Here is a 15,059-nt window from a genome sequence, read left to right as displayed (position 1 = left end):
ATACAGGACCTCCCGAAGCCCTGTAGTAGTGTGTCGCTTCACAGCCCTTCTACAAGAGCACGCTGACGTTATTCAAAGCCACTCCACTGAAGCCGAGAATCCCACTAGAGATGGTTCGGATGACTAGATGTAGATGAGGTATCTATTATGATTGTGTAACAAGTTCTTTAGTCAGTAAATAGCGAAACCAATTTCAGAAAATAATACGCGAGATCTCTTCACAGATAATGCAGACCTAATCCGAGATCACTGTCTCAGGTACTCTGTACCCTGAGCACAGTCTCATAGAGGTAAAAGCATGTATGGATGCTAAACAGTCCGAGCACATGGGGACTTTCGTGATTTTAGTTTCAAATGAATGTATAAAATGGGACCCAAGGGAAATGCTCTCTGTCAAACGCTAGTGCATTACGCACTTACAACAATCTAACCAAAGAGACTATGAAAGAATGCAAGAGGTTTAGACAAATGAGTAACGGGCTTCTACAGGGGAAAACGAGTCTGCAAAATGCCGCAGTTCACTCACCAAAGAAAGGCAAACCTGTCCGTTGAAATGGTTGGCGCAGGTAGACCATAACCTCAAAAGAAAAGGAAAAGAAATCATGAATTTCGGGTGCAAAAAAGAAAGAGCCATCAATGAAATTATATATATATATATATATATATATATATATATATATATATATATATATATATATATATATATATATATATATATATATATTTCTTTTTTTTTTCTCTGTCGCTGTCTCCCACGTTTGCGAGGTAGCGCAAGAAAACAGACGAAAGAAATGGCAAAACCCACCCCCATATACATGTATATACATACGTCCACACACGCAAATATACATAACTACACAGCTTTCCATGGTTTACCCCAGACGCTTCACATGCCCTGATTCAATCCACTGACAGCACGTCAACCCCGGTATACCACATCGATCCAATTCACTCTATTCCTTGCCCTCCTTTCACCCTCCTGCATGTTCAGGCCCCGATCAAACAAAATCTTTTTCACTCCATCTTTCCACCTCTAATTTGGTCTCCCACTTCTCGTTCTCTCCACCTCCGACACATATATCCTCTTGGTCAATCTTTCCTCACTCATTCTCTCCATGTGCCCAAACCATTTCAAAACACCCTCTTCTGCTCTCTCAACCACGCTCTTTTTATTTCCACACATCTCTCGTACCCTTACGTTACGTACTCGATGAAACCACCTCACACCACACATTGTCCTAAAACATCTCATTTCCAGCACATCCATCCTCCTGCGCACAACTCTATCCATAACCCACGCCTCGCAACCATACAACATTGTTGGAACCACTATTCCTTCAAACATACCCATTTTTGCTTTCCGAGATAATGTTCTCGACTTCCACACATTCTTCAAGGCTCCCAGGATTTTCACCCCCTCCCACACCCTACGATCCACTTCCGCTTCCATGGTTCCATCCGCTACCAGATCCACTCCCAGATATCTAAAACACTTTACTTCCTCCAGTTTTTCTCCATTCAAACTTACCTCCCAATTGACTTGACCCTCAACCCTACTGTACCTAATAACCTTGTTCTTATTCACATTTACTCTCAACTTTCTTCTTTCACACACTTTACCAAACTCAGTCACCAGCTTCTGCAGTTTCTCACATGAATCAGCCACCAGCGCTGTATCATCAGCGAACAACAACTGACTCACTTTCCAAGCTCTCTCATCCACAACAGACTTAATACTTGCCCCTCTTTCCAAAACTCTTGCATTCACCTCCCTAACAACCCCATCCATAAACAAATTAAACAACCATGGAGACATCACACACCCTTGCCGCAAACCTACATTCACTGAGAACCAATCACTTTCCTCTCTCCCTACACGTACACATGCCTTACATCCTCGATAAAAACTTTTCACTGCTTCTAACAACTTGCCTCCCACACCATATATTCTTAATACCTTCCACAGAGCATCTCTATCAACTCTATCATATGCCTTCTCCAGATCCATAAATGCTACATACAAATCCATTTGCTTTTCTAAGTATTTCTCACATACATTCTTCAAAGCAAACACCTGATCCACACATCCTCTGCCACTTCTGAAACCACACTGCTCTTCCCCAATCTGATGCTCTGTACATGCTTTCACCCTCTCAATCAATACCCTCCCATATAATTTCCCAGGAATGCTCAACAAACTTATACCTCTGTAATTTGAGCACTCACTCTTATCCCCTTTGCCTTTGTACAATGGCACTATGCACGCATTCCGCCAATCCTCAGGCACCTCACCATGAGTTATACATACATTAAATAACCTTACCAACCAGTCAGTAATACAGTCACCCCCTTTTTTAATAAATTCCACTGCAATACCATCCAAACCCGCTGCCTTGCCAGCTTTCATCTTCCGCAAAGCTTTTACTACCTCTTCTCTGTTTACCAAATCATCTTCCCTAACCCTCTCACTTTGCACACCACCTCGACCAAAACACCCTATATCTGCCACTCTATCATCAAACACATTCAACAAACCTTCAAAATACTCACTCCATCTCCTTCTCACATCACCACTACTTGTTATCACCTCCCCATTTGCGCCCTTCACTGAAGTTCCCATTTGCTCCCTTGTCTTACGCACTTTATTTACCTCCTTCCAGAACATCTTTTTATTCTCCCTAAAATTTAATGATACTCTCTCACCCCAACTCTCATTTGCCCTCTTTTTCACCTCTTGCACCTTTCTCTTGACCTCCTGTCTCTTTCTTTTATACATCTCCCACTCATTTGCATTATTTCCCTGCAAAAATCGTCCAAATGCCTCTCTCTTCTCTTTCACTATTAATCTTACTTCTTCATCCCACCACTCACTACGCTTTCTAATCTGCCCACCTCCCACGCTTCTCATGCCACAAGCATCTTTTGCGCAAGCCATCACTGCTTCCCTAAATACATCCCATTCCTCCACCAATCTCCTTACCTCCTTTGTTCTCACCTTTTTCCATTCTGTACTCAGTCTCTCCTGGTACTTCCTCATACAAGTCTCCTTCCCAAGCTCACTTACTCTCACTACTCTTTTCACTGCAACATTCTCTCTTCTTTTCTGAAAACCTCTACAAATCTTCACCTTCGCCTCCACAAGATAATGATCAGACAGCCCTCCAGTTGCACCTCTCAGCACATTAGCATCCAAAAGTCTCTCTTTCGCGCGCCTATCAATTAACAAGTAATCCAATAACGCTCTCTGGCCATCTCTCCTACTTCCATACGTATACTTATGTATATCTCTCTTTTTAAACCAGGTATTCCCAATCACCAGTCCTTTTCAGCACATAAATCTACAAGCTCTTCACCATTTCCATTTACAACACTTAACACCCCATGCACACCAATTATTTTCTCAACTGCCACATTACTCACTTTTGCAATCAAATCACCTGTCACTGTAACCCGGTCTCGTGCATCAAAACTACTAACACACTCACTCAGCTGTTCCCAAAACACTTGCATCTCAGGATCTTTTTTCTCATGCCCAGGTGCATAAGCACCAATAATCACCCATCTCTCTCCATCCACTTTCAGTTTTACCCATATCAATCTAGAGTTTACTCAATCACATACTCCCACCACTCCTGTTTCAGGAGTAGTGCTACTCTTTCCCTTGCTCTTGTCCTCTCACTAACCCCTGACTTTATTCGCAAGACATTCCCAAACCACTCTTCCCCTTTACCCTTGGGCTTCGTTTCACTCAGAGCCAAAACATCCAGGTTCCTTTCCTCAAACATACTACCTATCTCTCCTTTTTTCTCATCTTGGTTACATCCACACACACTTAGACACTCCAATCTGAGCCTTCGAGGAGGATGAGCACTCCCCGCATGACTCCTTCTTATGTTTCCCCTTTTAGAAAGTTAAAATACAAGGAGGGGAGGGTTTCCAGCCCCCCGCTCCCGTCCCCTTTGGTCGCCTTCTACGACACGTGAGGAATGCTTGGGAAGTATTCTTTCTCCCCTATCCCCAGGGTTAGGGAAAATGATTTGGTAAACAGAGAAGAGGTAGTAAAAGCTTTGCGGAAGATGAAAGCCGGCAAGGCAGCGGGTTTGGATGGTATTGCAGTGGAATTTATTAAAAAAGGGGGTGACTGTATTGTTGACTGGTTGGTAAGGTTATTTAATGTATGTATGGCTCATGGTGAGGTGCCTGAGGATTGGCGGAATGCATGCACACTGCCATTCTTCAAAGGCAAAGGGAATAAAGGTGAGTGCTCAAATTACAGAGGTATAAGTTTGTTGAGCATTCCTGGGAAATTATATGGGAGGGTATTGATTGAGAGGGTGAAGGCATGTACAGGGCATCAGATTGGGGAAGAGCAGCGTGGTTTCAGAAGTGGTAGAGGATGTGTGGATCAGGTGTTTGCTTTGAAGAATGTATGTGAGAAATACTTAGGAAAGCAAATGGATTTGTATGTAGCCTTTATGGATCCGGAGAAGGCATATGATAGAGTTGATAGAGATGCTCTGTGGAAGGTATTAAGAATATATGGTGTGGGTGGCAAGTTGTTACAAGCAGTGAAAAGTTTCTATCGAGGATGTAAGACATGTGTACGTGTAGGAAGAGAGGAAAGTGATTGGTTCTCAGTGAATGTAAGTTTGCGGCAGGGGTGAGTGATGTCTCCATGGTTGTTTGATTTGTTTATGGATGGGGTCGTTAGGGAGGTGAATGCAAGATTTTTGGAAAGAGGGTCAAGTATGCAGTTTGTTGTGGATGAGAGAGCTTGGAAAGTGAGTCAGTTGTTGTCTGCTGATGATACAGCGCTGGTGGCTGATTCATGTGAGAAACTGCAGAAGCTGGTGACTGAGTCTGGTAAAGTGTGTGAAAGAAGAAAGCTAAGAGTAAATGTGAATAAGAGCAAGGTTATTAGGTACAGTAGGGTTGAGGGACAATTCAATTGGGAGGTAAGTTTGAATGGAGAAAAACTGGAGGAAGTAAAGTGTTTTAGATATCTGGGAGTGGATTTGGCAGCGGATGGAACCATGGAAGCGAAAGTGAATTATAGGGTGGGGGAGGAGGCGAAAGTTCTGGGAGCGTTGAAGAATGTGTGGAAGTCGAGAACCTTATCTCGGAAAGCGAAAATGGGTATTTTTTTTAAGGAATAGTGGTTCCAACAATATTATATGGTTGCGAGGCGTGGGCTATGGATAGAGTTGTGCGGGGGAGGGTGGATGTGCTGGAAATGAGATGTTTGAGGACAATATGTGGTGTCAGGTGGATTGATCGAGTAAATAATAATAGGGTAAGAGAGATGTGTGTTAATAAAAAGAGTGTGTTGAGAGAGCAGAAGAGGGTGTTTTGAAATGGTTTGGTCGCATGGAGAGAATGAGTGAGGAAAGATTGACCAAGAGGATATATGTGTATATATGTAATTTGAACACTCACCTTTATTCCCTTTGCCTTTGCACAGTGGCACTATGTATGCATTACGCCATTCCTCAGGCACTTCACCATGAACCATACATGCACTGAATATCCTTACCAACCAGTCAACAAAATAGTCACCCCGTTTTTAATAGATTCCACTGCAACACCATCCAAACCCGCCGCCTTGCCGGCTTTCATCTTCCGCAAAGTTTTCACTACCTCGTCTCTGTTTACCAAACTATTTTTCTGACCTTCTCACTTCGCACACCACCTCGACCAAAAAACCCTATATCTGCCACTCTATCATCAAACACATTCAAGAAACCTTCAAAGTACTCACTCCATCTCCTTTTCACTGCACTTCATCATCAAACACATTCAGCAAACCTTCAAAATACTCACTCCATCTCCTTTTCACTTCACCGATTTTCCCATTTGTTCTCTTGTCTTACGCACTTTATTTATCCCCTTCCAAAACATATCTTTATTCTCCCTAAAATTTAATGACACTATCTCACCCCAACTCTCATTTGCCCTCTTCATCACCTCTTGCACCTTTCTCTTGACCTACTGCCTCTTTCTTTTATACACCTCTCACTCATTTGTACTGCTTCCCTACAAAAATCGTCCAAACACCTCTCTCTTCTTTTTCACGAATAATCTTACTTCTTCATTCAACCACTCACTGCCTTTTCTAATCTGCCCGCCTTCCATCTTTCTCATACCACAAGCATCATTTGCGCAAACCATCACCGCTTCCCTAAATACATCCCATTCCTCCCCCACTCCCCTTACGTCATTTGCTCTCACCTTTTTCCATTCTGCACTCAATCTCTCCTGGTACTTCCTCACACAAGTCTCCTTTACAAGTTCACTTACTCTCACCACTCTCTTCACCCCAACATTCTTTCTTCTTTTCTGAAAACCTCTACAAATCCTCACCTTCGCCTCCGCAAGATAATGATCAGGCATTCCTCCAGTTGCCCCTCTCAGCACATTAACATCCAAAAGTCTCTCTTTCAATCGCTTGTCAATTAACACGTAGTCCAATAACGCTCTCTGGCCATCTCTCCTACTTACATACGTATACTTATCTATATCTCTCTTTTTAAACCAGGTATTCATCACCAGTATTTTTCAGCACACGAATCTACAAGCTCTTCACCATTTCCATTCTTAACACTGAACACCCCATGTACACCAATTATACCTTCAACTGTCACATTACTCACCTTTGCATTCAAATCACCCATCACTATTACCCGGTCTCGTGCATCAAAGCTGCTAACACATTCACTCAGCTGCCCCCAAAACACTTGCCTCTCATGATCTTTTTTCTCGTGCCCAGGTGCATAAGCACCAATAATCACCCATCTCTCTCCATCCATTTTCAGTTTTACGCTTATCAATCTAGAGTTAACTTTGTTACACTGTGTCATATTCCCACAACTCCTACTTCAGGAGTAGTGCCACTCCTTCCTTTGCTCTTGCCCTCTCACCAACCCCTGACTTTACTCCCAAGACATTCCCAAACCACTCTTCCCCTTTACCCCTGAGCTTCGTTTCACTCAGAGCCAAAACATACAGGTTCCTTTCCTCGAACATACTACATATCTCTCCTTTTTTCTCATCTTGCTTACATCTAAACACCCCAATCTGAGCCTTTGAGGAGGATGAGCACTCCCTGCATAACTCCTTTTGTTTCCCCTTTTAGAAAGTTAAAATACAAGGAGGGGAGAGTTTCTAGCCTCCCGCTCCTCCTGTCCCCTTTAGTCGCCGTCTACGACATGCGGGGAATGCGTGAACAGTATTCTTTCTCTCCTATCCTCAGGGATATATATATATATATATATATATATATATATATATATATATATATATATATATATATATATATATATATATATATATTTTTTTTTTTTTTTTTTTTTTTTTTGCCGCTGTCTCCCGCGTTTGCGAGGTAGCGCAAGGAAACAGACGAAAGAAATGGCCCAGCCCACCCCCATACACATGTATATACATACGTCCACACACGCAAATATACATACCTACACAGCTTTCCATGGTTTACCCCAAACGCTTCACATGCCCTGATTCAATCCACTGACAGCACGTCAACCCCGTTATGCCACATCGATCCAATTCACTCTATTCCTTGCCCCCCTTTCACCCTCCTGCGTGTTCAGGCCCCGATCACACAAAATCTTTTTCACTCCATCTTTCCACCTCCAGTTTGGTCTCCCACTTCTCCTCGTTCCCTCCACCTCCGACACATATATCTTCTTGGTTAATCTTTCCTCACTCATTCTCTCCATGTGCCCAAACCATTTCAAAACACCCTCTTCTGCTCTCTCAACCACGCTCTTTTTATTTCCACACATCTCTCTTACCCTTACGTTACTTACTCGATCAAACCACCTCACACCACACATTGTCCTCAAACATCTCATTTCCAGCACATCCATCCTCCTGCGCACAACTCTATCCATAGCCCACGCCTCGCAACCATACAACATTGTTGGAACCACTATTCCTTCAAACATACCCATTTTTCCTTTTCCGAGATAATGTTCTGGACTTCCACACATTCTTCAAGGCTCCCAGGATTTTCGCCCCCTCCCCCACCCTATGATCCACTTCCGCTTCCATGGTTCCATCCATTGCCAGATCCACTCCCAGATATCTAAAACACTTTACTTCCTCCAGTTTTTCTCCATTCAAACTTACCTCCCAATTGACTTGACCCTCAACCCTACTGTACCTAATAACCTTTCTCTTATTCACATCTACTCTTAACTTTCTTCTTTCACATACTTTACCAAACTCAGTCACCAGCTTCTGCAGTTTCTCACATGAATATATATATATATATATATATATATATATATATATATATATATATATATATATATATATATATATATATATATATATATATATATATATATATATATACATATATAATTAGATACTTGATCGCCGTTTTCCGTGTTAGCGAGGTAGTGCCGGGTACAGATATTGGCCAAATCCGCTCACATCCATTCTCGAGCTGTCCTGTGTAATGCACGGGAACCAAAGCTCCCTATCCAGGCCCTACAGATCTTTCCATGGTTTACCCCAGACGTTTCACATGCCCTGGTTCAATCCCTTGAAAGCACGTCGACGACAGCATACCACATCGATCCAGCTCACTCTAACCCGTTCGCGTCTTTCACCCTCCTGTACGTTCAGGCCCCGATCGCTTAAAATCTTTTCCACTCTATCCTTCCATCACCAATTTGGTTTCCCCGTTCTTCTTGTTTCTTTCACTTCTGACTCACATATCCATTTTGCCAACCTTTCTCCACTCATTCCCTCCATACATTCAAACAATTTCAGCACACCCTATTTTCTCAACCATATTCTTTTCATTACTACACATCTCTCTTCTTTCATTACTTGCATATTCAAACCATTCATACCACACATTTTCCTCTATTTCATTTCTAACACATCCACTCTCCTCCGCACAACCCTATCTATATAGCTTATGCCTCGCATCCATATAATATTGTCGGGACTACTGCACCATTTTACATTATTGATAGGCAAAAAATGAAAAAATAAAAAAAACAGTGGTCATCCTTAACATCACAGTCATGTACTATATCACCGTATCATTATAGTTTGTCATTCCCACAAAATAGTTTGACATATGTGCAGACTAAACAACACCAAATCCACAAAATACAGACGTAAAACATCAAAGACAATCAAACACAATATAATAAAATTACCATAAATATTTCATCAATTACATTCCACACATGTAATGATGCCATTGTTGTTACCGGTGTTATGAATGGTAATTTTCATTCATATGTTATCGTAATTATGCATTACTTAAGTACAGTGTAGGAAATTTGGTAAGGTAATACTGGGATATCCTCTAAACACAACATACCGTACCCATTACACATACAGGAGTACATATTTCATTACATAGTGTACATACTTTGCTATAACAACCATCTTGTGGTATATGACAACTGAAGGTACCGTCTATGGACTAATGGCATACGAGTACTATGTCATTCCATATTCCATAATTGTCGTACTAATGGTATTCATTGAAATATCTGTCGTATTGACGCATGAATTGTGAGGCATTATCATTAGGAATGTCATTTGTCTGACTATTTTGTATTTTGTTTCACTTAGTTATGATGATGTATTCTATCAATGTTTCGAACACTGTAACATTGTTTCAGAACTCTGAACTTTGTCATAAATCACCGAAAAGCTGTTTGACTATAATGCAAAAAGGTGCAGTTCTTCAAACATTTCCAGTTTTGCCCTTTCAAATAACTTTCTCTTTCTACACACTCACACACACACGCACACACACACACACATGTATATTAAGAGGCCGGGATAATACATAATTTTTCAGATACTCCTAAAGAACATTTGATTGAAGGAAAATCGGAAGGAAGGAGGTGTCTCATTTTGTTGTCTATTTGCTAGATTGGCTTTATAATACATAGAAAGTTTTCTGTTGTCCCACAATTCAGAAAAAAACATGAAAAAATACATTTGTATACTTGACCAAAAAAGTTAAGTGTTTTAAAGGAACCCAATACATCCTTGAAAATGAAAATTTTGCCTATATGAAAAATAGTAATGACACTAGGAGATTACCAAATATCAAATCAATGCTGCATTTGTTGAACCTAAGCCTAAAGGCTTAATGTTGAACTAGCTTCAAAACACTACCCCATAAAATGGAACAAAAAATATCGAAACGTGCTCCGCATGCCTGAAAATGTCACGATGATTGGAAACGCACAGGAAATTCTTACTCTGATTTGAATAAAGAGTTTCAGGAAGGAATTTCTTTTGACGCGTTTTGGAAAAAAAAAAAAAATGCACGTTAAACGACAACACTGATTTCTGGCACGCCTACAACCTTCTACTTATTCTCAGAGAGCGCACCCATGTTTACGATAACTATCAACATTTTTATTAACTCATGACATTGACATTCACCCTTTTCGACTTTAAGTTATAAAATAAACAAACGCTCAAATATATTTACAAGTGTATTAATAATCTTTACATGCTCAAACATAAACACCACCGTGAAAATTTAGTGGTTGGCACCTCGGCGGGCATCTGGGAAACTAGGGGGAGGGGCGGGAAGGCAAGTGATTCACACAAAGCAGACCTAGGGAGGGTCAGTAGCACGTGTACCACCAAGTCGAGGTATTCAACAACGTGTTTCTCTTGAGTTGAAGTGCGCGTGCGGACATCGATCTTCTTGTATTTGACTATTATCGGCTTTTGAAGTTTGGCATTTACCGTTGTGTATAATCTACGTGACTTGTAAATACGTTAAAGAGAAACATATGACTACAGAAAATGAAGTTAGGTAAAAAAGATTGACATTATCTGCGAGAGACCATAAACATTGCTGTTTTCAAGTGTATTTTCAGTATGGGTCTTTAATTATCATAAGCAGTAAGCTTCAGAATGAACATGTCAGGAGCTTCCCCAGGTCAGCTAAAGGAAGATGTGTTTCACACTTACATGAACACGGGCAGTGCAAGGCCAGACTCCACAGGTGAAGCCTTCGATGTGGATTTCTTGACGGATGCTAATGTTTATTATAATCTACCTCCACCGTTACCCACAGGCCACAGTCGCGGGGCCTCTCTTCCCCGAGGACACTTAAAAAACCAGCATCAGCAGCTGGCTCGGGCCTACTCATCTTGTCCTGCATCACCAAAGTTACCACCCTCTGCTTTGACATCTTGCAAGAATAATTCAACAACTCTGCCCGAGACCACTCATGAGAAGAAAGGTCAGAACGTTACGTCTCCACCGGTCAAACAACGAGCACTGAAACCAAGGAGTTTAAAGTTATCACATACTCGTTCTTTCGATCTGGACCATCTTTACCAGAACTTAGTCAGAGTAGCGTCCAAACCTCGGAGTAACTCCATAAGTATAGACCTCCCGTGGAGGCGTAAGAAGGCCAAAGACAGTACCCAGCACATTAAGGAAGATGGGGCCATTGGGTTGCCATCGGTCCATCTTACACCTGCGGAAGAAGCAGAGTGTAGGCCCAACATATGCCAAGATTACCCGAGATCTATACCGGAAACACCAGACACCCGGACGAGTTACAGTACTAGTACTAGCAGCAGTAGCGACAACAGCGAGAGCGAAGGTGTTGCTGAAGACTGTTCTGCTGAAGTGTGTCCAGGCGTCACATACTTAAGGGAATCTGCACAACGAATCCAAGCTGAAAACAGCAGTGCTCACGAAGACGCTATAAATTCTTGGTATCACACTGCAGCAACTTTGCCTTTGCGCAAAAATAAAAATCTTGAAATTAAAAATGAGTGTCGGCAGAAAATTGGGCAACGACAAGCTCTAGACATTAATGCTAATCTAGACGAGTGGCTGCGTAAAGAACGTTGGCTTGAGAAAAAACTTATTTCCCGTAACCATCGTCTGGCAGGTGAGTGGTGTTTAGCATAATTATACAGTCCCAAATACGATTAATTTGCATGTGTATATATATATTAAAAAAGGGGGTGACTGTATTGTTGACTGGTTGGTAAGGTTATTTAATGTATGTATGACTCATGGCGAGGTGCCTGAGGATTGGCGGAATGCGTGCATAGTGCCATTGTACAAAGGCAAAGGGGATAAGAGTGAGTGCTCAAATTACAGAGGTATAAGTTTGTTGAGTATTCCTGGTAAATTATATGGGAGGGTATTGATTGAGAGGGTGAAGGCATGTACAGAGCATCAGATTGGGGAAGAGCAGTGTGGTTTCAGAAGTGGTAGAGGATGTGTGGATCAGGTGTTTGCTTTGAAGAATGTATGTGAGAAATACTTAGAAAAGCAAGTGGATTTGTATGTAGCATTTATGGATCTGGAGAAGGCATATGATAGAGTTGATAGAGATGCTCTGTGGAAGGTATTAAGAATATATGGTGTGGGAGGCAAGTTGTTAGAAGCAGTGAAAAGTTTTTATCGAGGATGTAAGGCATGTGTACGTGTAGGAAGAGAGGAAAGTGATTGGTTCTCAGTGAATGTAGGTTTGCGGCAGGGGTGTGTGATGTCTCCATGGTTGTTTAATTTGTTTATGGATGGGGTTGTTAGGGAGGTGAATGCAAGAGTTTTGGAAAGAGGGGCAGGTATGAAGTCTGTTGGGGATGAGAGAGCTTGGGAAGTGAGTCAGTTGTTGTTTGCTGATGATACAGCGCTGGTGGCTGATTCATGTGAGAAACTGCAGAAGCTGGTGACTGAGTTTGGTAAAGTGTGTGAAAGAAGAAAGTTAAGAGTAAATGTGAATAAGAGCAAGGTTATTAAGTACAGTAGGATTGAGGGTCAAGTCAATTGGGAGGTGAGTTTGAATGGAGAAAAACTGGAGGAAGTGAAGTGTTTTAGATATCTGGGAGTGGATCTGGCAGCGGATGGAACCATGGAAGCGGAAGTGGATCATAGGGTGGGGGAGGGGGCGAAAATTCTGGGAGCCTTGAAGAATGTGTGGAAGTCGAGAACATTATCTCGGAAAGCAAAAATGGGTATGTTTGAAGGAATAGTGGTTCCAACAATGTTGTATGGTTGCGAGGCGTGGGCTATGGATAGAGTTGTGCGCAGGAGGATGGATGTGCTGGAAATGAGATGTTTGAGGACAATGTGTGGTGTGAGGTGGTTTGATCGAGTAAGTAACGTAAGGGTAAGAGAGATGTGTGGAAATAAAAAGAGCGTGGTTGAGAGAGCAGAAGAGGGTGTTTTGAAATGGTTTGGGCACATGGAGAGAATGAGTGAGGAAAGATTGACCAAGAGGATATATGTGTCGGAGGTGGAGGGAACGAGGAGAAGAGGGAGACCAAATTGGAGGTGGAAAGATGGAGTGAAAAAGATTTTGTGTGATCGGGGCCTGAACATGCAGGAGGGTGAAAGGAGGGCAAGGAATAGAGTGAATTGGAGCGATGTGGTATACCGGGGTTGACGTGCTGTCAGTGGATTGAATCAAGGCATGTGAAGCGTCTGGGGTAAACCATGGAAAGCTGTGTAGGTATGTATATTTGCGTGTGTGGACGTATGTATATACATGTGTATGGGGGTGGGTTGGGCCATTTCTTTCGTCTGTTTCCTTGCGCTACCTCGCAAACGCGGGAGACAGCGACAAAGCAAAAAAAAAAAAAAAAAACATATATATATATATATATATATAGGAGTTAAGGAGGGCTAGGTAAATTAGATGGCAACGCCTGAGTGTGGATATAACCTTAAATGATTACTTTGTAACGTGCATAGTAATATGCTAATGACTTGTGTTTAGCGGATTTAGGTTTTGCATCTCTGTTCCCGGACCTGTCGGACCAGTGTTACCAAAAGCTAAATGGTCGTTATGGATATGTGAACCAAGCCGAACTAAAACGTGGTGAGGTACCACAAAGCAGGATTTTTTTTTATTATTAGTTTTCAGCATTGGTATGGGCTTTCTTGATCCCCTGTTATCGCTTGGGCGCGTTTGGGTTCAATCCTGGCACTGCAGTTTGCGCTGACCAACCGAAAGGTTCATCCTCTCCTTGGGCGTGTCGAATGTCGATAAGTGGGTACCTGGTATGGGTTGGTGTATGTACGTGGGGTATACACATGTAAAAGATATGGTACATATAAAAGGATAAAAGATGGGGCTCCACAAGTGTAAAACTTGCACCCTGTAACACACAATTAGTAATCACAAACAGCATTTGTAAAGCAGTCTCAGGAAACGCTCAGAGCCAATGGTGGCTGTAGGGCAAATGACTCAGGCGGGGTCTGTTTGAGGGAAGTTCAGGGCAACTTGCCTCACTTGTCCATACCTTTGGGCGGCATCTCTTACCCGTCATTTAAAAATTTTGATCACCTGTTAGCTTTCAAAGGTCTCATGACAAAAAAGAAAAATACTTATTAAAAAAGATACTTATATTTCCTGAAGGAAGTGAGTCGTATTAAGTTTACATGCAATTTTATGAGATTCAGTAAATGAGTTTATCATCCAACAGCGACGATACAAAAGTAATGTACATTAGGTTGTTGTTTGGTAAGTTACATATGACTAGCAACTGTAACCTAATTAGGGGCGATAAGCTTCTATAGTTATGTATAGTTTGAGATTCCTAAGTGTTGATGTGGCCGTGTATAGGTACAATATAGGCTGAGTTGTTAGCTGGCTTCAGGGCCTCCTTGGGCTACAGGCCGCCCTGTTGCTTCCATGGAGGTCCACATGCATTACAGCATTTATGTAGCGCATTGAGGCAGCCTATGACCACATGGTAGCAGCCTGTATTATGATAGATCAAGGTTCACAATTTCTCTCTTACTAACCTTTCAGGAGCAGCCACTTATGTGTCTTTGAAATTCTTGGTCTGTCTACTGGGAAGAAACTTTTATCAAATTATGTTATCACTTTTGACTGTTGAGGAGAAACGTATTGGGACTGCATGATGTCAGTGGACGTGACCCACTGATTTCATTGCCTTAAAAAACACTGGAACCTGTTATTGCTTGGGTGGAATATTGTAAAACCAAATCAGAGAAAGGATTTCATTATGGAAGATGAACTAGGGCCAATTTAGGATGATAAATGGATG

General features: G+C 41.8%; 1 protein-coding gene across 4 annotated transcripts in view; it reads left to right on the top strand.

The window, feature by feature from the left end:
• Positions 1 to 10,633: 10,633 nt before the first annotated feature.
• Positions 10,634 to 15,059, top strand: part of stumps (DBB domain-containing protein stumps) — a 165,490-nt gene continuing 161,064 nt past the window's right edge. For all 4 annotated transcript variants that reach the window (XM_071674987.1, XM_071674988.1, XM_071674986.1 and 1 more), the window contains exon 1: positions 10,634 to 11,923. In XM_071674987.1, the coding sequence (XP_071531088.1) occupies positions 10,930 to 11,923 (994 nt within the window). In that variant the 5' untranslated portion in view covers positions 10,634 to 10,929. The remainder of the gene's footprint in view (positions 11,924 to 15,059) is intronic.

This window comes from Panulirus ornatus, chromosome 20 (assembly GCF_036320965.1).
Source record: "Panulirus ornatus isolate Po-2019 chromosome 20, ASM3632096v1, whole genome shotgun sequence".
NCBI classification, from domain to species: domain Eukaryota; kingdom Metazoa; phylum Arthropoda; class Malacostraca; order Decapoda; family Palinuridae; genus Panulirus; species Panulirus ornatus.
This window is presented reverse-complemented; position numbering and strand designations above follow the sequence as displayed.